The sequence below is a fragment of the Canis aureus genome, chromosome 2, assembly GCF_053574225.1.
Source record: "Canis aureus isolate CA01 chromosome 2, VMU_Caureus_v.1.0, whole genome shotgun sequence".
In the NCBI taxonomy this organism is placed as follows: domain Eukaryota; kingdom Metazoa; phylum Chordata; class Mammalia; order Carnivora; family Canidae; genus Canis; species Canis aureus.
The window spans coordinates 40,188,139-40,214,368 of record NC_135612.1 but is presented as its reverse complement, the minus strand read 5'-3'; the positions used below and the strand labels follow the sequence as shown (position 1 = coordinate 40,214,368).

Sequence of the window (26,230 nt, the reverse complement as noted above, 5' to 3'; positions counted from 1 at the left end):
AGAATTCTTCAGTGAAAAAAATCTGAGCCTGGAGATTTCTTTTGGGGGAGCTTTTAAATGACAAATTCAATTTCCTTAATAGTGATGGGACTTTTCAAATGATCTACTTCCTGTCAGGTGATTTATGGTAGTTCCTGCTTCTCAAGGAATTGGTACTTTTCAAGTAAGTTACTGAACTAATTTATGCAGAGTTACTATATTCATTTATTATGCTTTTGATGTCTTTTTTTTTATGCTTTTGATGTCTTAAAGGTCTTTAGTGATATCTCCTATTCATTCCTGATATTGGTAATTTGTGTCTTCCCAACCTTTCTCTTTGTTAGTCTTGAAGGAAGTCTGTTAATTTTGTTAACTTTTCAAAGAACCAGTGTTTCTGTCTCATTAATTTTTTCCATTGCTTTTCTGTTTTCAGTTTCATTGATTTATGCTCTGGTGTTTATTGTTTCCTTCCTTCTTATTATATTGGGTTTATTTTACTCTCCCTTTTTTCTGGTTCTTGAGGTGGGTGCCAAGATATTGATTTGGGACTTTTCTTTTTTATTTTGGGTTTATCCTTTTTAGAGTTTTCTCAGCTTCTTAAATCTGTAGGCTTATGTCTTTTGCCAAGTTTGGCAAGTTTTTAGCCATATGTCTTTGAATATTTTTCACCTCCACTGTTATTCTCCTCTTTTTCCAGAACTCTGGTGACATAAATAGTAGACATTTTGTTTTAATCCCACTAGTCTCTGAAGTTGTGTTCATTTTTCTTCCAGTCTCTTTTCTCTTTGTTGTTCAAACTGGGTCATTTCTACTGTTGCCTTCAAGTTCACTGATTCTTTTCTCTGTCCCCTCCATTCTACTCATAATCCATCCACTATTTTATTTCAGTTATTAAATTTTTCAGTTCTAAGACTTCCATGTGGTTCTCCTTTATATATATATTTTTTTAAAGATTTATTTATTTGAGAAAGAGAGATCAGGGAGAGGAGAAGAGGGAGAGAATCCTTAAGGAGGCTCCACACTCAGCAGAGCCCAGTGCAGGGTTCTATCCCAGGACTCCTCAGATCATGACCTGAGCCAAAACCAAGAGTTGGCCACTTAACCAATTGAGCCACCCAGGTGCCCCTCTTTTATTTTTTCTTGAGATTTTCTATTCCTTTGTTGAAGCTATTTTTTCACTTGTTTTCAAGTGTGTTTGTAATTGCTTGGTAAGATATACTTATGATGGCTTCTTTAAAATCTAAGTCAGATAATGCTAATATCCTTGTCATCTCCACACTAATGTAGATGTCCTTTCATTAAGTTGAGATATTCCTAATTCTTGGCATGATGAGTGACTTTTGATTTATAAAATTTAAAATTTGGTTAGTATTTTAATTTTATTTAAACCTCTGTTTTAGCTGGCTCCCATAGACCACTGCTCCAACAGGAAGGGTGAAGTACTTCCTGATTACTGCAAAGTGAGAGTAGATGGTCTAGATTTCCCAGTGGTGATCCATGAAAGACGAAGCAAGAATCCTCATTACTAATGGTGACAGTGGGATTTCTGGCTCTCCACTAGGTTTCCTCTGATAACATGTTGGCAGGGAGAGGTAGGAGTTATCTTGTTACTACTCCTCATGTGGCCATTACTGACCACACTGAGTACATGGCCTCATTACTGTGGGGTGGTAGTAAGTGCTCTCTCACCGTAGATCTCCTCTGACAGCACTCAAACAGAGACTGGAAGAGGCATCTTGTTACTGCCAGATAAGGGTGGAAGCCTAAGCCCACATGGTCTCCACTGACACTCTGGAGGTCCTTGTTAATGCCTGGCAAAGATATGAAGAATTGGTATTATTTTTTTCTTTCAATGCTTGGTAGAATTTACCAGGGATTCTATCATGGCCTGGAGTTTTCTTTGTGCAAAGGCTGTTCACTACCAATTCAATTTCGTTTACAGACAAAGGGCTACTCAAATTATCTATTTACTCTTAAGTAGAGTTTGGTAGTTTGTCTTTCAAAGAACTTGTCCATTTTATCAAAGTTGTCAAATTTACTGGAATAAAATTGTTCATAATATTGCCTTAGTATTCTTTTGCTATTTATAGAGTCTGAAGTAATGTCATGTCTCTCATTTCTAGTATTTTTAATTTGTATCTTCTCTTTTTTTCTGATCAGTCTAAAGGTTTATAAATTTTATTGATCTTTTTACTCAAAGTAAAACTAGACTTTTTACTGAAAGTTTGTACTTTTATTTTTTTCTATTTCATGATTTCTGCTGTTATTTTCTTTCTTTTGCTTATTTCTGACATAATTTGATATTTTTTCTAGTCTATTAAGTGGAAGCTGAGGTTACTGATGTGAAAACATTCTTTTTTGATATAGGCATTTAGTGCTACAAAATGTCCCTGTAAGTACCATTTTATTTTATCTTATTTAAAAAAAAAATTTTAAGTACCATTTTAAATGGTACTTTGATGTATTGTATTTCCCTTCATTTCATTTAATTTATAACATTTTCTAAGTTCCTCTTTGATTTCTTCTTTGATCCATGGATTATTTACTTTTCAAATATTTGGGGATTTTCCAGAAAGCTGTTACGGATTCCTACTTTAATTTCACTGCAGCCAGAGAATGTATTTTGTATGAATTGAATCTCCTTAAATTTACTGAGAATTCTTTTAGTCCCAGAATATGGTCTACTTTGGTAAATGTTCTGTGTGCACTTTCAAAGAATGTGTACTCTGCTGTTATTGGTTGAAGTATTCTATGAATGTCAGGTCAAATCATTTGATAGTGGGCTCTTTCATGGCAATTTTTATTTGAATTGACATGAAAATCTGAACAAGTAAACTCTCGCTTCTAGGCAATATTGAAAAACAAACAAAACCAAAATTCTTAAATCCCTTAAAATATTCCACTTAATGTCTTTAAGTTAATAAAACTAGATGAAACTTGGTAGAAAAAATAATAAATTTCATGACAAGAAATTACTGATCTATTACCAAATTAGAGGATCAAAAATGTTAGAGCTGAAGGAGACCTTAGAGATGAGACCAGACATCTTATTTTATGGTGACTCGGAAACTAAGAGATGTGTCCAAGTCAATACACTGTTAACCATGCTTCACCCTGTATTACTGTTTACCTGCTCTACTGTGCAGAAGATATGGGCATCATCCTGCTGGAAGCGCCTAACTCGAGTCAAGCCACTTAAAGTTCCTGATAATTCATTCCTATGAAGAACTCCAAAATCAGCCAATCTGACAGGCATTTCCCTCCATGATCGTGGACGATGGGCAAACATTAGACTAGAAAAGATGCAACAACACACAGCTTTCACTTAGCATAGAAAAGATTAAGTAATTACCTAAATATTAATAAGTTACAGTTAAGCCCCAAGATCTGTAAACCACCTTATCCTAGTTCTTAGATCACCAGTTTAAAAAAAAAAAAATTCCTCAGGGGCACCTGAGTAGTTCAGTTGGGTAAGCATTCAACTCTTGATTTCAGCTCAGGTCACAATAGAAAGATCCCGGTCATCTCTTCCAGAAATTCTGTTCCCTATTCTCATTCACCCATGAATTTCCACTTACTGTGTACAATTCATTTCAAAAGCTACTTCTTAAGTGAAGCCCTTCTGGACACTTCCCCCAGACAGGGCTAGGCATTCTCTCCTCAGGCTCTGAGGTCACCTGGAACAAGCCACTATTTTGACACTGAACTTACTGATTGTCTACCTAGCTGCTCCTGTCCCACTCTGCTCATGAGCTCCCTGAGGAAATGGACTGTGTCTTAATAATCTTTGCATTTGTAGCACCAAGCACCATAAGCACTCAACAATTGTTTCCTGTTGAACAAAAGACCTCTCTTCTGCAAAAAAACAAACCAAAAAACAAAACAAAAACACCAACAGAAAAAAAAACAACCACTTCTGTCTCTCACCCCATCACCACTAAGCCACTGTGATCTTACTCCCTTATTCCAAGGTATGAAAATCAAAATTTCATTCCCTACTTTCATTCAGGCTTACTTATAGTTGAAATCATAGGCTATAGCTTCAAATGGTACCTAACAGGAAACTGAGTTAAAAAGTTAACAGTGTTTTAAAGAATGCAAGGCACTAGGTTAGCTTTCAACTTCTGTTTAAAAAGAGAGCAAATATATTATTTACACATCAGTTTTCACAAAATTAAAGGTAAATATGTATTTTTTACATGCTGTCATCATAAAGTTGAACTTCTTTTAGTCTTTACTGAAAAGGGCAAAGACTTTTCTTCAGTTGGTTTTGAGGTTTCATAGTTACCTTCTAAGGCCAACTTGAAACTATGTATATAATAGTTTACAATAGTTGTATTACTATTATAATAGTAATACAACTATGATACAAAGCAACAGTTGGGATATTTTTTGGGGAGGCTCATGTTTGTTCACACCCTATTATGATATATGCTTGTCTTACAAGGTTGAATTTGCATACTAGCTTTAGGATAATTACATTCTTTCATAGAATCTAAGGCAATATTGTAATATGCATCACTATTTTATGTACCACTAGAAAGGAAAATAACCATTAAGTTATGACATAATGCTAAGATGTCTCCATTTATATGATGCATCCTAATTTCAGGGATGTTGAAATGTTGGGGAGTGGATGGGAAGGTATCTTAGAATCAATGATATCCAACAATCCATTGATTATGACTGCATTGGTCTTGTTTTAATCAACCCAAACAGTATACAAGAACTAAATGTTGTGTAATCTGTATATTTGAAGTGTATTACTATTACAAGAATATATACAATAATTTATAAAATTGATACATAATTCTATCTCTAAGAGGCACAAAAACTAAATGACTTCCAGCTAACATTCCATACCTGCCAAAGATCAATTACATCTTGGAGTGTAAATGCATTTTCCAGAATGAAATAACTTAGTAAAGATGATTGGTAGCCACCACTCCTCAGATTTAAGGAATCTCCTAACTCCAAAAAGGCAAAAAAGTAATATTAAAAGCTAACGGTGATGAGGTGTGCTATGTGCTCTTATGCAAAGACTTGCTTCACTTTTAATACTCACCAGTGCCCTGGGCAGTTCATGGGCTTAAGAGCAAAAGTATCCTTTTCAATATCAAAGGTAAACATGTTCTCGCTGTAATGCTGCCAGTGGCCTGAGGTTTCCCAGAGTTTGCTGTTGAACATGTTGGGAGAGAGCACTTCTGTGAAGTTACGTCGGTGATACTCCTCCTTCAAGATAAACACACTTAATGTTAAAATGTGGCACAACAGATCACAATTCCATGCAAAGTAACACTAGGAACGAATATTTAATTTAGGATTACATCTTATATTAATTCGTGGTTAAGGTATCCTCAGTTTTAGGTGTAGAACTTTCTGGATCATGAAAGAAAGATTGATGTACCCTCAGTACAATGTTCACATTAAGTACCTTTATTTTATACTATACAATAGTATATGTTACAAAATCTGTTAATTCTTTGAAAATTAATCAAAATTATATAAAATTATACAAATTACACATATCATCACATATATTGTATATATATCTATATACTATGTATATATAAACTTTCTATAACTACAAATCCTAAAAGCCTTCTATGTTCTAGATAAACAACCGGTTATTTTTATGTTACTTAAGATGTAGAACAGTTTTTTAACTTAATAAGCCTGAATGTTATACTGCATGATAATTTAGTTTTGATTTATTTAGTTCTAAACAGAAATGAAGCTGAGAATTTTAATTTATAACACATTAAGTAGTTGATATCTATAAAGTCATGAGCTGGCTTCTCTCTCTCCTCCATCTATTAACAGCTTCCCTATTTCAACACTCAGGAAGGGAAGATTTTCAATCAAAATCCTTATTTTATTTAAACTTTTTGTTTTCTTCAAGATATCAATCAGATGATCTTTGTTGCTGGTTTCTTCGGTTCCCACCATTTGTTAATCACTTAAGGGATATATGGCGCAAATCTGGAGCAGAATATTTTAATGATGTAAAAAATATATTTATTACAATTAAAAAAGTATAAAGCATAATATTTTAAAATTACTAACACCACTTGTTTTATACCACTTAACAGGATGCCATTGTTACTCTTCAGCAAAGCATCTTGTGAGTCCAATTGTGGATAGCTGGGTCTCAGCCATTTAGTAAGCTAAATTTACCTGTCCTTTACTTTTACTAAATTAGAAAGTTTTAACAAAATTATAGGTCATTACAAATGCCAGTTATTATCCTGTGGCTATGTCAGATGTCTCTATATATTCAGATTAAGCAAGGTCCCAAAAATTGAAGAATTTTTTGTGTCTTTGGTTGTTTCTTTTGACAACAGACTATTTTAACGCTTGGCTCAGGAGATAATAATCAATGGACTTTTTTTAAAAAAGATTTTATTAACTTATTCATGAAAGACATAAAGAAAGACACAGGCAGAGAGAGAAGTGGGCCCCACACAGGGAGCCCCATGTGGGACTCGATCCCGGCACTCCGGGATCACGCCCTCGGCAGAAAGCAGACACCTAACTGCTGAGCCACCCAGACATCTCATCAATGGACTTTTAATCCACTCTGGGTACAACTGCTAATCACGCTAGCAATTCATATGTTTGGGAATGATTTTAAAGTATGCCCTATGACAGGAAATGTCATTATGTTTATAGCTTACTTTGTGCAGTTTAGCAAAAACCAACTATTACTATCAACTACACTGCCTTATCTTTATGTTATACATATGTAATACATATATAATGTTTTGTCTTTCTTATACATACACATACACATAAGAGAGAGATAAGGAAAGATGAAGCAAATTGGCAAGATGTTAAAATTGATGAATCTAGATGAAAGATACAAGGATGTTTACTGTATTGTACTCTAACTTTCTGTAGCTTTGAACTTTTCAAAAGAAAAAGTTGAGGGAAAATATATCTCACGCTATTTCATCAATTTATTTCTCTAAAGAGTAAAGAATATCAAGTGCTCACAAAGAATAAAGTCATGGTGGTTGAGTAGTCTCCAGCTCAGTCTGCTCTCCTGAAGAAATACTGATAGCTTATTCTGAAGATTAAAGATTGCATTTTGGGGACCCCTGGGTGGCTCAACAGTTTAGCGCGTGCCTTTGGCCCAGGGTGTGATCCTGGAGTCCCGGGATCAAGTCCCACATCAGGCTCCCTGCATGGAGCCTGCTTCTCCCTCTGCCTGTGTCTCTGCCTCTCTCTGTGTGTCTCTCATGAATAAATAAATAAAATCTTAAAAAAAAAAAAAAAAAGATTGCATTTCATCTCTGAAATACTAGTTTCAGGCTATCGAAGGTACTGAACTTGACCTGCACTTAGTGATGTGGTTATCTGACACCAAAATATCAGTGTCACAGAGAAGTATTTTTCAGTAATTTTTCATTACAAAAACTAAGCAATTACATTTAAACAGCTCCTTCCCAAAACCATACTCAAATAAAAGAATTTTTATAAAATCAAAAATCTACAAGGCCAAAGGAATAGGAGGGGAAATGAAAGCTATATAGTTTAAAGTCTATAAAGTATATGAACAATCACCTTGGCAGACCTAGGGAAGCTGAAACTAAATGGGAGAATTCCAGAAGCAAGTCTACTTTAGCTGGGTATAGATTTCTAGGCTTCACATTTTTAACGCATTGTTCCTGTCTTCTGTTTTTTAGTGTTCCATTGAAAATGTCATTGCATATTGATACCCAGTCCTGTGTCTATGGCTTTCTCTCTCTCCAGAGACTTAGGATTTTTCTTTATCCCTAAAGTTTTGGAATCCCTCAGTAATGTGCCTTGGTGCCCAAGGAAAGAATGCTTTCACCAAAAATCCCAGACACACTTCTGTTGGGAGCTGAGCCTGACCCTGGACATCTGGAGCTCCTATGGTACTGAACCAACAGGCAGAGAATGACTTGCTCTTCTGACCAGGAAGACTGACCCCAATTACTAGAGATGACGGTGCTGCTGTTATACAAGGAGTAAGGAGGACTATGTCTGGAATCAGTACAGAGCCTTAAGTATTTCCATATCCAACAATGATGGTCAGTGGGGAAACCCTGGTAACCTAATAACGAGAGGATCACTAAGAGTTTGGATCCTATGGGAAGCTTAAAGATCCTATTTAAGTCATCCACTGTTATGGGTTGTATGGTGTCCCTTAAAGAAGACATGTTGAAGTCCTAACCCTTGAAGTCCTAACCTTAGAGTATGGCCTTTTTGGGAAATAGGGCCTTTACAGAGGTGAACACATTAAGATTTGATCATTAGAGTGGGCTTTAATCCAGTTTGACTGGTGTTATTATAAAAATGGGGAATTTGGACACAGACAGACACATACACAGGAAGACAATGCAAAGACATGCAGGAAGAAGGCTGTGTGAGGTCAGAGGACTGCTGTGACACACCAACAAGCTGAGCAACACCAACAATGGCTGACAAACCAACACTAGCTGGGAAGAGTGGGGAAAGGACTCCCCCACAGGTTCAGAGGGAGCACAGTTCACCGACACCTTAATTTACACATCTGGCCTGAAGAACTTCAAGACAATATGTTCCTCTTGTTTTAAACCACTTGGTTATGGTGCTTTGTTAGGCACCCTATGAAACTAATGCACTCACCAAGTAAAATACTCTGTCCACCTGAGATGCTTGTGGCACGGGGGGAAAGGGAATGGGTGGTGGAAGAAATAAGCTCTGACTTATCAATTTAGCCCTTGTGTCCATTTATAGAGGCTCAGGATGGAACCATTACACCTAATTATTTCTTTTCCCTAAAAACTTACATGAAAAGCACTGATGGTGGCTAATGTCACAATTTAAATTTTTGCCAAGACTGAACTGATATCAATGATAATACATTGCCTAGTGGGACTTTGGGTGAGGAAATAAATGCCTTCATCCAAGCAAAGGACAAAAATGGACACCAAAGGGGGCCTAGGTGGCTCATCAGCTCAGGCCTTGTTCCAGAGTCATGAGTTCAAGCCCCATGTTGGGCTCTACCTACTTGGAGCCTACTTAAAAAAAAAAAAAAGACACTGAGTAGCAAAAGGGGTGTGTTGTGCTAGTTCCTCTCCATTTGCCACTCCCTGAGCCACCCCATACTCAGCTAACTTGTCCCTTATCTGCCCTATTCTGTGTTCCCAAAAGCTGACATCTATGGACTACATCACAAGGCTTACTTGCCTTCTGATTCCTATTTGGGTTTGACAAATCGGAGGTTCCAAAAGGATTCAGAAGATGGAAGAAGAAAGCAGTTAAGGTATTTACTCCCTCCTTTCTCACTTCTTCCTTGCCTTGGGTGATTCTGACTCTGGCTGTGATCTCTAATTATAGTCTCTCTTCCATGGCTTCAAGCTCTCTCTAGATTCTGGAACACTATTCTCTCTCCTTGCTGGTTTTGGGCCTAGGGATGGAAGGTAAGTCTAGCTGTTGGTAATCTCTGTGTGCTCTACAACCCCTTCTCAGTATCTCAACTGGACCCACATCTCTGTAAATATTTTCTTCTCTAGACTATCTACAGTTAAACCCTTTGAGTGCACTGCCAGGACTCTTTCTGCACACATACTAAATGTTTTGATACCTTACATGTCTGCAAAGATAAGTTTGGTTTGGAAATCCACTGAATCCAAGGTTGTGGGAACAAAAAGCACAAGTTCTCCAAGTGGGTTATTAGAATAAAACAAGAGGAGCCACTCCTTTCTACTCCATGTTTTTCTTGTAAAGATAAATATAAATTTACCATATGACCCTGAAATCACACTCCTATGTACTCACTCAAGTAAAATAAAAACCTATATTCATACAAAAACCTGTACATAAATATTTAAAGTAGATTTATTTGTAATTTTTTAAAACTGGAAACAATGCCAATGTCCCTGAGTTAGGGAATAAACAGTCTGTGCTATGTCCATATGATAGAATATCGCTCAGTAGTAAAAGAAGCAAACCACTCATATACTCCACTTAGATGGATCTCAAGGGTATTATGCTGAAGGAAAGAAACTAGTTTCAAAAGGTTATATACAGTGATAATTCTGTTTATATGGTAAAATTTTAGGGATGGAGAATCAATCAATAGTTACCTACAATTAAGCAAGAAAGAGTTTGCATCTAAAACGGTAGCATGATGGAAATTTCTTGGATAATGAAATTGTTCTACATCTTGGTTGTTCTGGTGATAACACAGTTCTGCACATTTGTTGAAAGGAATGAATTTTACTGTATGGAATTTTTAAATGAAAAAATTTAAGGGAAGTAATAAAGGAAAAGAACCAGGTGATAGACACACTGCAGAATTCTGGGGGGAGGGAAGAGTTTCCAGTAGAGTATCAATAAGATGTCTCTATTTATTTACTATCAGTTATCCATACAGTCAGTAACCTATACATCCAAAAGTTCACTCACCTTCACTTAAATAGAAGTGGAGGTCATCTCACCCCAGAATCAAAAACTCAGAAACTCTGGAATTTCCTTCTTAGTGGGAACAACATTCCCTCCTGCATGCCCTTCCACAGAAAGGCAGAAGTTCTATTTCTGAGCAAAATGGCCCCACAAAATGGACTGTTCCTGCAGAGGCCACTATGCTTGGTACCATCTACCCTACCACTCTGGCCACAACTGACTGCTTTTGGACCTGGCACAAAGCCAACAGCCCTTGAGGTGGCCCTGATGTGACTGAGAATCTGCTCTATGTGTACATCTTTTGCTGCCTGGTGAGTAACAGAAAAAATCTCTCTCTTCTGGACCATAAGATACACAGGATGGGGCACAGAAAAAAAAGACACAAATGATCAGACTGAACAAAAAGTAAGACCCAACCATGTTCTAACTTTCAAGAAATGTACATTCAATATACAAACAGAAATAAGCAGGTAATAAAAGGACAGAATGATATATATCATGCAGTCACTTATATAAGAAAGCAGTTTTGCCAATGTTAATATCAAAGTAGACTTTTAAAAATTAGCTTTAAAAGGTCAAGTACTGTATGATTCCACTTATGCAAGTTACCTAAAATAGTCAAATTCATAGAGACAGGAAGTAAAATGGTAGTTATCAGAGGCTGGGGGAGATGAGAATGGAGAGTCATTACTTAAGAGGTGCAGAGATTCATTATGCAATGATGAAAAGGTCCTGGGAGTTTGGGTTCTGCAAGATGAGAAGAATTCTGGAGATGGAGAGTGGTGATGATGACTGCACAACAATATAAAGGTACTTAATGCAACTCAACTGTATGATTAAAATGACTGAAATAGTAAATGTTATGTTACATATATTTTATTACAAAATAGCTTTATTAAGGTACAATTTATATGCAATAAAATTCACCAATTTTGAGTACATAACTCTTAATGACTTTTGACAGATGTATACAGTCATGTAATCTCAAAACAATCAACACATAGAATAGTTCAGGGGCATCTGGGTGGCTCAGTTGGTTAGGCATCCAACTCTTGGTTTCAGCTCAGGTCATGATCTCAGGGTCATGGTACTGAGCCCCGAGGCAGGCTCTGTGCTGTACATGGAGCCTTGCTTAAGATTCTCTTCCCCGACCCTCCCCCTGCTCTCTCTCTCTCTAAGTCTTTTTAATTCATTTTTTAAAGATTTTTTATTTATTTATTCATGAGAGACACAGAGAGACAGAGAGAAAGAGGCAGAGACACAGGCAGAGAGAGAAGCTGGCTCCATGCAGGGAGCCCAATGTGGGACTTGATCCCCGGACTCCAGGATCACGCCCTGGGCTGAAGGCAGGCTCTAAACTGCTGAGCCACCCAGGAGTGTCCCACTCTCTAAGTCTTTTTTAAAAACCAGATGTAGAATATTTCTTTCACATCAAAAAGTTCCCTCCTGACCCTCTGTAGTCAACCTCTGTTCTCAGCCCCAGGATCCTAATCATCTTTCCTTTGCCATATCTAAAATTTCATATAATGGAGTCATACCACATGTGTCTGTGACTTCTTTGGCTTAGCATAAAGCTTGTGAGATTCATTCTTCTCATTGCATGCATCAGTTCTCTGTTCCTTTTTATTGCTGAGGAGTATTCCATTGTATGGACATACCACACTACATTTATCCTTTCACAAGATAATGAGAATCTGGCTTGTTTCTAGTTTTTTGCTATTATAAATAAAGTTTCTGTGGACATTCAAATACAAGTCTGTATTGTTTTTATTTTCCTTGGGTAAATAACCAGGAATGGGATAGGTCACATGGTAAGCAGATGTTTAACTGTGTAAGAAACTGCCAAACTGTTTTATAAGGTAGTAATACCATTTTGCATTCCTACCTGCAAGGGAAGTTAGAATTTCTCCACATTCTTGATAACCTCTAGTGTTTTCAGATTGTATTGGTTGTTGTTGTGGAGGTGGGGTTTTTGGGTTTGTTTGGTTTTTGTTTGTTTGTTTGTTTTTTGTCCTGGAGTATGTATGGGTGGGGGGCCATTCTAGTGGACATGTAGCTTGCTGGTTTTAATTTTTCATTTCTTTTTTTGCGGAGAGAGACAGAGAGTGCAAGCAGGGGGAGGGGCACAGGGAGAAGGAGAATCTTAAGCAGGTTCCACATCCAGTGCAGAGCCTGATGTGGGGGTTGATCTCACAACCCTGAGATTGTGACTTGAGTCAAAATCAAGGGTCAAAAAACAAAACAAAACAAAACAAAACAAAATCAAGGGTCAATGCTTAGCTAGCTAAGCCACACAGGTGCCTCTAATTTTCATTTCTTTGATGACTAATGATGTTGTGCACCTTTTTATGTGTTTCTCCACCATTTCCACTCAAAAAAATCAAATGTCTAGGGGACAATCCGTGAGAAATGTGCAAGACCTCTAAAACAGAAGTTACAAAATACTGCCAAGGGGAAAGAAAGAACTAAATGAGCCAACAAAATGTCCATGTTCATAGACTGGAAAACTCAGTGTGATGAAGGTGTCAATTATCTGCAAATTAATCTATAGAATGAATGTAATTCCAACCAAAATTCAAGCATAATGGTTATCATGTATATACACACAAACACACACACATAAAAATTATTTTATTAAGACAAATATTTTACTATAGTAATAAATGGCACTGAAGCTACTGGATAACCCAGTGGAATGAACCCTGACCCCTCTCTTCCACAGAACCTAAAAACAAATTCAAGATAGATTGTGGCCTTGAGTCTGAAAACAAATATAATCAAGCTTCTAGAATAGAACAAAGAAGAATATTTTCATGACTCCAAAATAGGCAAGGATTTCTTAAACAGGGCACGAAAAGCCCTAACCAGAAAAGAAAAAAATAATACATTGGACTTTGTTAAACATAAGAACTGTTAGTAAAAGACATCATTAAGAAAGTGAGTCCATAGCTACAGCCTGAAAAAATCCACTCGCAATATATACATTCAGCAAATGACTCATATCAGAATACAGGAAAAGCCCCTAAAAATCAATAACAAAAAGACAACTCAGTTTTTAAAAATGGGAAAAATACTTAAATGGGAATTTCATAAAAGAGGATATCCAAATGACTGACAAACAAAAAGCTTGTCACATCATTATTCATTAGGGAAATGCAGAATAATACCATGGTTCCCACTGGAATGACAAACTAATAATACCAAGTGTTGAAGAGGATGTAGAGTAACTGGAATGTTCATATATTTCTGGAAGGAACATTATATGGTTCAACCACATAAAACTGTTCAGCAGTTTCTTAAGTTAGTCATTACCACCCTATGATTTAGCAAATCCACTCTTAGGTGTATGCCTAAGAGAAGTGAGTACTCATGCCCACCAAAAGACATGTACAAAAATGTTTGTAGCAGCTTCATGTATAATAGCTCCAAAGTGGGAACAAACTTAAAAGTATCCCTATAGGATAATGAATAAGTACCCTGTACTACAGTCATAAAATATAATACCTCTTTTTTCAATAGAAAAAATTATACACAAAACTTGAATGAATCTCAGACATTAACCTGAACAAAAGAAGTCAGAAACACAATAGCTAATACAGTATGAGTCGATTTATATGAAGTTTAAGACCAGACACAATTGATCTATGGTTCATAGAAAACAGCAAGGTCATCTCAGGTGAAAAGAGGGGAGGCAGGTATTGATTGACTAGGAAGACACAAGAGAACCTTATGAAAGGATAAACTGTCCTAGCACAGGCTCTGTGCTCAGCAGGGAGTCTGCTTGTTCCTGTCCCCCTACCTACTCTCTCGAATAAATAAATGAATAAAATCTTTTTAAAAAAGGATGGAACCGGGATACCTGGGTGGCTCAGTGGTTGAGCGTCTGCCTTCCACTCAGGTCATGATCCCAGGGTCTTGGGATCAAGTTCCGAATCAGGCTCCCTGCTTGCTTCTCCCTCTGCCTATGTCTCTGCCTCGCTCTGTGTATCTGCCACGAATAAATTTTTAAAACTTTTTTTTTTTTTTTAAAAGGAGGATGGAACTATTCTATCTTGATTTGGGAGGTGGTTGTATAGACGTACACACGTATAAAAATGTATTGAGCTATAAGCTTCAGGTTTATGCATTTTAACAAATGTAACTTAAACTTCAATCAGAAACTCTGGCATCAGCCTCCACCTGAACATATTCATATATAGAACTCAATGTAAGAATCACCTCGATAAGCCTAACACTTGGAACCATTAGTGATAATAATGAAAAAATGGCCATTTTAAGTAACTAAGCTTTGGAACAGTCTGTTATGCTGCAATAGATAACCAGAACAGAATTTGCACTAGATGTGGATGCTGCTATAACAGTAACCTAAAATACACAGCCTTGGCTTGGGGGCAAGTGGTAGATGGAAGCTAGAAGGCTACAGACTGTGAGGACTTGGAAGGATAGTGAGGAAAATACACTGAAGGATGAAGAAAGGGGGACTCGATAGATGGTGCCAGAAAACACTATCACCTGAGGTAACATGAAAAACAGAAAGAGTATCCAAAGAATTCATGGAGTATAGCTAGGCATGTGTCTAGGCAGAAAGAAAAAAGGGACAATTGACTTCTTATGACTGCCTATGACAAAATACAAGGGAGACATAAACTAAACAGGGTACTATTAAGTTTTTGAGAAGAAATATCAAAATGCCAGGACCCGTTAGATTAAAAAATAAAACCACTACATCCTTAGGCTCTCTCAACAAGATAAGAATGGCTTCAGCACAAAGACAAAATACAGATTACCACCAATAAAATATGGCCTTAGGGTAAAGCTCTTGAGGGTATGGCTGTATGCCATATTTGTGAAGTTCTCAGAATGAGCTACTTGAGTAGCTAGTAGGGCTTCTGAGAGTCTTAAGATTGTGCCTTGGTAGACAGAGAGTCTAAACAGCTAAACACTAAGAGTATTTTATTTATTTTATTTTATTTTATTTTTATTTTATTTTTTTATATTTTATACTTTTATTTTATTTTACTATTTTATATGTATATGAGACAGAGAGAGAGCACGTGCACATGAGCTGGAGGAAGCAGGAGAAAGAATCCGAAGCAGGCTCTACATTGAGCCAGATGTGGGGCTCAATCTAGAGACTGCGAGATCATGACATGAGCTGAAATCAAGAGTCGGATGCTTAACTGACTGAGCCACCCAGGTGCCCCAAACATTAAGGCTTTTAAGAATCTTAAGTTTACTGTCTCACATCAGCTTCACAGGCAGGCTTAAGTAGAGAAGGATCTGGTTCAAAAAGAGATGCAGGTGTGATTTTCCCCTAAGTGTTGATTACCAATGTATACAAAGGACCCCACAAATCTTTTAAAGGAATTCTACTATCTTAGACTAAAAGGGACAGAGACAGCACAAAACGAAATGAGGCCTTGGGACTCATCAAACTTCTACTGAAAGAAACAGGTTGAGAATATTGAGAAAGCTACTCAGAGGTCCACATGGGCTATTTCTCATGGTAAAGGAAGGATGATTCAAAGGGCAGAACCACAACTCATGTAGAGACAAAGGTCCTAACCAAAGTGCATTTTCTGACCAGGGATAAAGAATGAGTAGGTTGTCAGGATTTCTATAGATCAGTGAGTATTACTCTACCCCACCCCTTTTGGAATGGCAGTATGTACTACATCCTATTTATCATTATTTTATAATGTTGGTGGGGGGGTTGGCCCACAGATAACTTGTCCCTTTACTTCACAGATCTTACGATGAGCAGAACTGCTTTTGGTGATCTGTACTTTGCACCTGAGGAGCCTCATCTGCACCTAGACCTGATTCAGATGACGTATTATTAGATTTTGAAGAATATATATTTTTTTTAATTTTTATTTATTTATGATAGTCACAGAGAGAGAGAGAGAGTGAGAGAGAGAGAGAGGCAGAGACACAGGCAGAGGGAGAAGCAGGCTCCATGCACCGGGAGCCCGACGTGGGATTCAATCCTGGGTCTCCAGGATCGCGCCCTGAGCCAAAGGCAGGCGCCAAACCGCTGTGCCACCCAGGGATCCCAAGATTTTGAACTAACAAAATCTAATCCAATAATCAGAGGAGATTTGGAATAGTTTGTTACTCAGTAGTAGAACACATTGGAAGAGCAGGATTGATTGACCTCCAGTCTTTTGGAGCCGAAGAGAGGAGACTGTCAACTGGAAACCCCACAGGGTCATGCCCTAGAAATATGGATGAGGGCAGCCCGGGTGGCTCAGTGGTTTAGTGCCGCCTTCAGCCCAGGGCATGATCCTGGAGACCTGGGATCGAGTCCCACATCGGGCTCCCTGCATAGAGCCCGCTTCTCCCTCTGCCTGTGTCTCTGCCTCTTTGTTTCTCTCATGAATAAATAAGTAAAATCTTAAAAAAAAAAAAAAAAAAGAAATATGGATGAATAAGAGGTAGATTGTGTCTGATCAAAATAGAAGCCCAGTGCTCACTTCGGCAGCACATATACTAAAATTGGAACGATCTAGAGAAGATTAGCATGGCCCCTGCGCAAGGATGACACGCAAATTCGTGAAGCGTTCCATATTTTTTACTGTCTGTACTTTAGGAATAAAACTTTGATTTTCAAAAAAAAAACCCCAAAAAAACAAAAAAAACAAAACAAAATGGAAGCCCAGCCCTAACTCACCTCAATCTTTAATTGGATTGAAGAATTAGTCTTCAATCTTGTCAGGGGGTAAATGCTCTAGTGGGAGATGACATTATCTACAGCTTCTGAAGTTCTTTTTATATACAATATTTAGATATAATAAAAAATTACTAAATATGAGAAGAGGCAAGACCATATAACAGATCAAGAGAAAAAATAGGTAAAATCCTTAAATGGTTTTTGTTTTTGTTTTGTTTGCATGGAAAGGCCAATTTCGTCAAAGACATCCAGGAGTTCAAAGTCCTCTGCCTCATCTGTGTCTGCCAAATATTCTTATTCCAAAATTCAGGAACTCACTCTTTCCAAGTACCCTTACCTTAAATAATAGACCACAGGGATTGTGCATTTAAATGACTTTATAATTCTGCAACCCATACAATCAGGCCTTGGGCCTAATCATCAGCCATGTGTATCTTGCATCTATAAAGATAAAAGATTCTTTTCAGGCCATCATAGAGGCTGTGTTTATTCTCCACACAACCCCAAACCTTGAGAGTTGAAGGTGCCAAGGATGTGTTGATTTTCCAGCAAAAACAGACCATCCAAACAGCAGCTGTGATGGTCATTGAGACCTGCTGAAGCCTTGGCTAATCTTCAGTGATTCTTCAAGGCCCTCTGGCCTACCATGGCTTCACACTGGCCAATCCTTACTGGAAGGTACATAGCCCAGGTAATAGAGTCCACAGAGTTTAGCCTCCAGGGACACCGCACAAGAAGGAAAGGAAATGAGACTAGTAAGGTGGACAGAGAATAACCAGCTCATGCCATTAACCTTTTCTCAGGAAGTTGCCAAAGAAAGTTCTTCCCCAAATGTGAGGGATAAGGAAGGAAGCGGAAGGTGTAGGATCAGGAAAGAGGAGAATAGCTAGAATGAGAGAGCAGAGACATGAAAAGAGTAGCTAGAATGAAGAAAACAAGTCCTAAGACATCAGTTGGCAAGAATCCTTGTAGCAAGTTAATTGTAGAACAAGAGGACCAAATTTTTAAAAATTACTGAGATATAGGGACGCCTGGGTGGCTTGGTGGTTTAGCGTCTGCCTTTGGCCCAGGGTGTGGTCCTGGGGTCCTGGGATCGAGTCCCACATTGGGCTCCCTGCATGGAGTCTGCTTCTCTGTCTGCCTGTGTCTCTGCCTCTCTCTCTCTCTGTGTCTCTCATGAATGAATAAATAGAATCTTAAAAAAAAAAATTACTGAGATATTACCTGAATCATCCGAAGACACTGTAAGAAGTTTTGCAGTTTTGAGAAAAAGTTTGAGGATGAATTTAGTGATAGGAACTGAATAAGTTAGTGATATAAAACTGAGTAAATGAAATTTCAGGTAATAATTATGGAAAGACAAAAAACACACTCAGAAGGAAACATAATCCTAATAGTCTACGTGGATCACCTCTGAACAGTATCTGTAGTTTAAATGATGTAACTGAAGACTTTCTATCTATAAATTTTATTACAAGAAGGTATCTTACACAATTGTCTTTACCCTTTGCTCTGGATGGAGCTGCCACGTCACCTGGGAGTCACAGTGGAGGGGGACCATGGACCACATTTTCAGAAGCAACATTTGATCATTTAGCATAGTATGCCAGATAGGACACTTCCTCCTTTCTTCTCCTTCACAGGGAGTTCCACACTTAGTCTATTGTTTACCTCTGTATTGTTTGTGCTCTAGAAACTTAAATGGACAGTAAGTGCACTTCTAGAAATCCCAAGAATGCATTTTATTTAGGGGATATAGAATTCATCTCATTGTTTTTTGGAAGCGCAACCCAGTATTTCTCTCTTAGGTTCAAAATTCTTATTAATATTGTTAAAGTTAATGAAAATGCTCAGCCATTTTATTATGAAAAAATAGTAAAATGTAAAATGGGGCTGAATAAGAAAAACATTTTATTTTATTTTATTTATTTATTTATTTATTTATTTTTTTAAGAAAAACATTTTAAAAGTTAACTTACTCGTATGAAATCCATAAGTGTATTATAAATGAAGGCTCCTCTGGGAAGAAAAAAGCAGCTTCCAGGACTGAGATCATGGAAAAAAAACAGTTCTTGTTCCTAGATTAAAACAATAACTGCATCTCAGATCTCACTGCCATTGATCAGTATTTACCGTATACATATGACATGCTAGGAATGAGACATACTCAGTTACAATTTCCATCTTCTAATAACTGACTTCCCAAAAGCCCCTCAGTACTTACCTCTAACTATATGTACTAGCACACATGAATAGTTAGCTTTTCATGTACCTTTATTTACTGCTGATTTCTGACTTGGCACCTGGGAGTGGATCTCATGGGGAGAGAATACAGCAGAAATACCAGAAAAGTTCAGTGCAGGAGGTGGGCCCTACCTGGTGGTGCTCATCATCACGCTGTCATTACTGAACACCTGCCCCATGTGCCACTATGGTCCAGCGTCTGTCCTTGCATCAGCCCTGCCAATGCTACCAAGCAAGAGACAAGCACGTGGAGGTCCCTAAGTGAATACCTGGCCTCCACATAACACAGCCGTAAGTGGCCAGATGGAGGCTGAAACCCAGGTCTGTCTGCTCTCAAATCTCATGTTTTCTTTCTTCTCTGTTTCTCAAATACAAAGTATGTTATTAGGTACAATTTTTTAGAACATTTTTATCATGGTAAGAATAAGAGAAGGGTGTAATTTCTAAAACTAATAAAAGACACAAGAAGGCAAGAGATGAGAAGACAGGGTATTAGCATGCAAGAATTCAACAGCAAACAGAAGGTGGAACCAGAGAAAAGAAATACCAAACAGTTTAATCATAGGCCAACAAAGGACATCCCCATCCTGCTGGTGATGAGGACAGGCAGCATACCTTTCCAACCTTCCTGTGATCTCGGTTCTTGGCTTCCTCTTGGAATTTTTCCCAGGTCTTCATCATCTTGTTATCAGGGAATGATATCCCGTAGATCCTCTGCAGTGTTTCCATTTCAGGATTGCCCTCCCAGTAAGTTGAGGAATTCTAAGTATCAAACAGGATTTGGGTGAACACACCAAACATCTGGTGATAAATGAAATCACTCATATATGTGAAAAAATTTCCGCTACATCATCAGCATGGCTTTACTTAAAAAATGACTTTTTGTGGCACTGGAAAGACTTTAAAATAGATTCTAATTAAATTTGCCCAGCCGGAATTCATCAGAAAATGATGTCATCTGCTGTGGAAAAATTACTAGGGTAATCCGAGAAAATCATTATATGGAGAACAATACCTTAACATATCATATGAAAAAGAAAGGCATTGTAATGTGTATAGTAAGTTTAGGCAATAGACAATTAAAAGCTACATGTAAGGTCCTAATTACCAGAAATGTAAAAAATTATAGTATCTTTAGAAATTTATGTAAAAATCAAATAATGGAGTATTTTAAAAGACCATGATGTTCAGAATATAAAAGATATGATTGAAATTCCTCATTATCTAGATCATCTTAAGTTTGCTGTATTAAAAAAAAAAATCCAGGCATCCCAGGTAGCTCAGTGGTTTAGCGCCGCCTTCAGCCCAGGGCCTGATCCTGGAGACCCAGGATGGAGCCCTGTTGGGCTCCCTGCATGAAGCCTGCTTCTCCCTCTGCCTGTGTCTCTCTCTGTCTCTTTCTCTCTCTCTCTCTGTGTCCCTCATGAGTAAATAAATAAAATCTTTTTTTTTTAAATAAATAAAATATTTTTTAAAAAATCCTTACCTTGAAAATTTTTATGGCTTTAATTTTTCCAGTGTGTCTTACATGGGGGCCTTTGCAAAGGTCAATTAATGGACCACACCTACAATGAAATATTTCAGACATGCCCAGATACAGTTAGAGCTTTTTGGACCATTTGTTACAAACCATGTTTTCATATGTTTTAAGTGAAGGATCTCACTTATTTGTACGTCTTAGGTCAATTTCTAATTTGGGAACAATTTAAAATAATTTAATTTTTAATTTAGGATGAAGATGCAATTTATCTAGCCTTTGATCCCAGTCTTCCCTCCTTTGCTCAAAATCGGAAGTTACAGAATCTTCTGAAATTAACTATACATAAAGACACCACTTTTCGTTGTCATATGCCAAGGCTCTTAAAAACTCTCCACTTTTAATTCATAAAATTAAAAAGCCATTCCTCTGCTTTACACTAACTTTCAAAACCAAAATTATCTACAATTTATACAAAATGCACCAACTTGATACCTTACTTCAAAAATAAACTTCACCAAACCCATAGAATGTACACTAGCAAGAGTGAACTATATAGTTAACTCAGGATTCTATGTGATTATGACGTGTCAATGTAGGTCTGTCAATTGTAACTAATGTGCTAGTCTGCAGGAGGAGGTACTGATAGTGAAGGAGGTTACGAGAAATCAGAAATCGCTGTACTTCTCAATTTTGCTGTGAACCTCAATCTGCGCTAACAAAATCAGGTCTGTTTAAAAAATAAGTAAATAAATTTCAGGGATCTTTTATCTGTTTTTAGACCCCCTGGCATTGTGACAAAATGCTTAATTGTCTTCTGGTTTGCTAAAACAGAACATTGACTAGAGTGCAATTCTCACGCAAATGTTTAGGTCAGAGATGGCACCACTTATATTAAAACACATAGTCGGGGGGATCCCTGGGTAGCTCGGCGGTTTGGCACCTGCCTTCGGCCTGGGACATGATCCTGGAGTCCCGGGATTGGGTCCCACATCAGGCTCCCTGCATGGAGCCTGCTTCTCCCTCTGCCTGTGCCTCTGCCTCTCTTTCTGTGTCTCTCATGAATAAATAAATAAAATCTTTAAAAAATAATAAAATAATAATAAAACATATAGTGGGGGGCAGCCCGGGTGGCTCAGAAGTTTAGCGCCACCTTCAGTCCAGGGCCTGATCCTGGAGACCAGGTATCGAGTCCCATGTCGGGCTCCCTGCATGGAGCCTGCTTCTCCTCTACCTGTGTCTCTGCCTCTATCTCTCTCTCTGTGTGTCTTTCATGAATAAATAAATAAAATCTTAAAAAAAAAAAAAACACACATAGTGGGGTGCCTGGGTGGCTCAGTGAGTTAATGGTCTGACCCTTGATTACTGCTCCGGTCATGACCTCAGGGCCCTGCATCCTATGCTGGGTGTGGAGCCTACTTATGATCTCTCTCTCCCTCTCCTCCTCTCCCACCCCTCCCACCCCTGCGTGCACGGGCTCTTTCTCTCTCTCTCTAAAAAACAAAACACATGGTGTTGTTGCTGAGGATTCATTTGCACCTCTAACAAACAAGGACCCCCAAACTTTAATAAGCACAGACTTTTTTTGAAGTACAGAAACATTTAAAAAGTTAAAATACTAGTGACACCGGTCAGAGGGAAAGTACTTAACATCAACTAATTTAAGGAAAATTTAGTAAAGAAAATATTTTCCCTAACTATTCCAACCAACTTTAAATATTTTTAAAGTTCGCTGGTTAAAAAGTTAAAAATTACAATGAATACATAAAGGGACTGGTTTATTTACCAAAATGGATAAGCTTTAAACATGAAAAGTTTAAATGAAATGACAATTTCTTGGGATGACCAGGCTTTATTGTTCTCTGTCCAAGATGGAAGTGGTAAATCAATGCTCAGAGGAATAAAAGGAATGCCTAATTAGCATAGAAGACTTCAATACTCTAATTTTTAAATAACTCTATAGAAAGAAAAGCAATTCCTTTTCCAAAAATTAAACTGACAGAATAAGAAGTGTCAGTGTTGACCTAAGTAAGGTTCAAAAAAATAACCACAAAAGCTCAAGTATTAGAAGCCAAAATTTTAAGATTTAGCCTATCTTTTCTATATCTTCATGTATTTTTAAGCTTTGAAATGCATATACCAACATTTATTTGAATTACAGGTAATGAAAAATAAAACCTTATTAGGTCATTGGAGAATGGTAAAGGGTAACCATGGTATCCCTCTTCAAAATCAAAGGGCGATGAGTTCTTATTATAATGTAAGAAATGCTCTGTGCATAGGTTTGCTTAGAGCGAAGATGACGTTTACACCCCAGAACCACAAGTACCTGACTGTGGAAAGTAAATGCTCCTAGAGAGGATATTTGTGATTTCAATTACATAGACATCAGATCTTCTTAAGATGGATCCGTGAAAGTCAAAGAGGCAGCCAGACAGGCAGAACACAGAGCAATTACCTGTCAGGCAGCTTAAAAATTGCATGAGTGAAAAAGGGGCTCAGATGTCAAAGAAACAGAACTAAGTCAGGGTAGAATTGATTTTACTTGCCTCTTCCTACCACTTGATTTGCCCTTGGTTCCCCAACAGGGTCCTTCATTATGTTTCATTAGGAATATCCATGCATGAAAATTAATGCTCTTGGGCTCCAGGAAATGGGGAGTATAGTAAGAGGCAAAAAATCACCACAGGAGGAAGATGGCCCATAATGACTTCCACTGCCATATTAATAAGAATGTGGCAGGATAAAGCAAGATTCCCTTTCCTAACAGCCCCCACTAAAACATAAAGCCCTGGGCAAACACAGTCTCACCCACATGGAAAAAGATGCTGTCAAAGCTAATATCCAGAAAACAAAAATTCAGATTTTAGCACCAGCAATAATACAAATGAAGGCCGAATCATTTCCCTTCGCTGATAACATTTCAGAGTCCCAAACTAAAGTGGTATATCAACTATGCAAATTTACAAATACACCACCCACCCAAAGACCACAGAGCAGTGCTTAAAATTTACATACACTTCACCTGTAAACTGTGGTAGTTGAGGTGTGAACTTTCTCATTCAGGATACGGCATTTAAATTTATTGTACTACAAAAAAACACACACATATTTATATATTATTACATAAAATGTTTAAGTGGGAAAAGAAACTTTTGCTTTTTTCAACAAACACTGAATGGGTGTCTAGTATGTTCTAGGTACTAAGACCCTGGGAATATGGAGAACTCACAGCTTAAAGCTGTAGTGTCCAAAACGGGAGCTACAAGCCCAACTGACTACTGAGCACTTGCATTAGAACTAGTCTGAAATGAAATGTGCTGAAGTGCAAAACACACTGGATTTCAGAGACATACTATGAAAGAAAGATTGTAAAATGGCTCATTAAGTATTTTTATGTTGGTTATCATGTTGAAGTGATATTTTTGATATTGTAAAAATTAATTCTACCATTCTTTTATTTTTAAAATATGGCTATCAGAAGATTTAAGATTACCTATGAGGCTCGGATTGGTGGATCACGTTATGTTTTTATTGAACAGCATTGTTCTAGAAGATTCCAAGTTTTTTCATCTCATTTTCAGAATGTTTTTCTTTAAAGTTTTTATTTAAGTTCCAGTTGGTTAACATACAGCATTATATTAGTTTCAGATCTACAATATAGTGATTCAATAATTCCATCCACCACCCAGTGCTCATCACAAGTGCACCCCTTAATCCCCAACACCTATTTCACCCATCCCCCTGCCCACCTCCCCTCTGGTAACCATCAGTTGGTTCTGTATAGCTAAGAGTCTGTTTCTTAGTTTGCTTCTCTCTTTCCCTCTCTCTTTTATTTTCCCTTTGCTCACTTGTTTTGTTTCTTAAATTCCACAAACTCATGAAATCAGGAATTTATCTTTCTCTGACTTACTTCCCTTAGCATTATACTCTCTAGCTCAATCCATGTCTTGCTGGGCAACATTTCTTTCTTTTTTATGGCTGAATAACATTCCATTGTAGATATATACCACGTCTTCTTTATCAATCAGTCAATGGACACTCATCTATTTCTATACTTTGGCTATTGCAGATAATGCTGCCATAAACATTGGGGTGTAAGTATACCTCTGAATCAGTATTTTTGTGTTCTTTGTGTAAATACCTAGTAGTTCAATTGCTGGATCCTAAGGGAATTCTATTTTAACTTTCTGAGGAACCTCTGTACTGTTCTCCAGAGTGGCTGCACCAATTTGCATTCCCACCAACAGTGTAAGAGGGATCCTCTTTATTCACATCTTTGCCAACACCTGTTGTTTCTTGTGTTGTTGATTTTAGCCATTCTGACAGGTGTGATGTGATAGCTCACTGAAGTTTTGATGTGTATTTGCCTGATCATGAACATCCTTTCATGTATCTGTTGGCCATCTGGATGTCTGCTTTGGAAAAATGTCTATCCACATCTTCTGCCCTTTTTTAATTGGATTATTCTTTTTTGGGGGGTATTGTTTGACAAGTTCTTTATATGTTTTAGATACTAACTTTTTATCAGATATGTCATTCACAAATAACTTCTTTCATTCAGTATGTTGCCTTTTAGTTTTGTTGGTTGTTTCCATTACTGTGCAGAAGCTTTTTATTTTGATGTAGTCCCAATAGTTTATTTTTTTCTTTTATATCTCTTGCCTCAGGAGTTGCTGCAGCCTCTGTCAAAAAGGACACTGCCTGTGCTCTCCAGGATTTTTATGGTTTTAGGTCTCACATTTAAGTTAGAAGATTCCAATTTTAACTACACGAAGTAAATAAAATTCTGAGGGCACAGCTACATTATTAAGTTGCATAAAACAAAACCAAGTTTATAGTAAATGATCATATTGTTACACACACAAAAAAAATCAACAGACACTTTTCCTTTCTTTCCCGCTTTCATCACTACTACTTTGGTGCCAGGTACTTCATATTTAAAGGAGATAGTTGTTGAGAGAAAAAAAAATTCATATGATTTAACTATTTCATACTTAAGTATTCAAATCATTTTTCTTCACAGAGATTTGATCAAGTTTAGTTCTTAAGAGTAGCTGCAAAAAGGCAACCCATAGGATAGGAGAAAATAACTGCAACTCACATATCTGATACAAGATTAATATCCAGAATATATAAAGAACTCCTACAACTCAACAACAAAAAACAAACTCAACAACAAAATGGGCAAAGGACTGGAATAGACATTTCTCCAAATAAGACATACAACTGCCCAATAAGTACATGAAACACCAAAGAATTAAAAGCAGGGACTAGAACAGATATTTGTACAGCCATGTTCACACCAACACTTTTCACAATAGTCAAAAGATGGAAACAACCCAAACGTCCACCAACAGATGAATAAATAAACAAAATGTGGTCTATATATACAATAGAATATTATTAAGCCTTAAAAAGGAAGGAAATTCTGACATATG

General features: G+C 37.3%; 1 protein-coding gene, 1 long non-coding RNA gene and 1 other non-coding gene across 5 annotated transcripts in view; 2 read left to right on the top strand and 1 right to left on the bottom strand.

The window, feature by feature from the left end:
• Nucleotides 1–26,230, bottom strand: part of TARS3 (threonyl-tRNA synthetase 3) — a 61,161-nt gene that overhangs the window by 17,582 nt on the left and 17,349 nt on the right. For both annotated transcript variants that reach the window (XM_077869289.1, XM_077869299.1), the window contains exons 7-12: nt 23,815–23,879; nt 20,799–20,877; nt 19,928–20,074; nt 19,048–19,146; nt 5,045–5,211; nt 3,110–3,272 (exon numbers count right to left, since the gene is read on the bottom strand). In XM_077869289.1, coding sequence (XP_077725415.1) covers nt 3,110–3,272; nt 5,045–5,211; nt 19,048–19,146; nt 19,928–20,074; nt 20,799–20,877; nt 23,815–23,879 — 720 coding nt within the window. The remainder of the gene's footprint in view (nt 1–3,109; nt 3,273–5,044; nt 5,212–19,047; nt 19,147–19,927; nt 20,075–20,798; nt 20,878–23,814; nt 23,880–26,230) is intronic.
• Nucleotides 28–12,131, top strand: LOC144296250 (uncharacterized). Of its 2 annotated transcripts, XR_013363415.1 has the most exons (5): nt 28–163; nt 6,072–6,141; nt 7,668–7,973; nt 9,142–9,253; nt 9,349–12,131. It is a non-coding gene; the product is annotated as an uncharacterized LOC144296250 (long non-coding RNA). The 2 variants fall into 2 exon arrangements; XR_013363414.1 differs by having other exon boundaries at nt 9,142–12,131.
• On the top strand, nt 16,864–16,970 carry LOC144304193 (U6 spliceosomal RNA). The gene has a single exon (XR_013371144.1). It is a non-coding gene; the product is annotated as a U6 spliceosomal RNA (small nuclear RNA).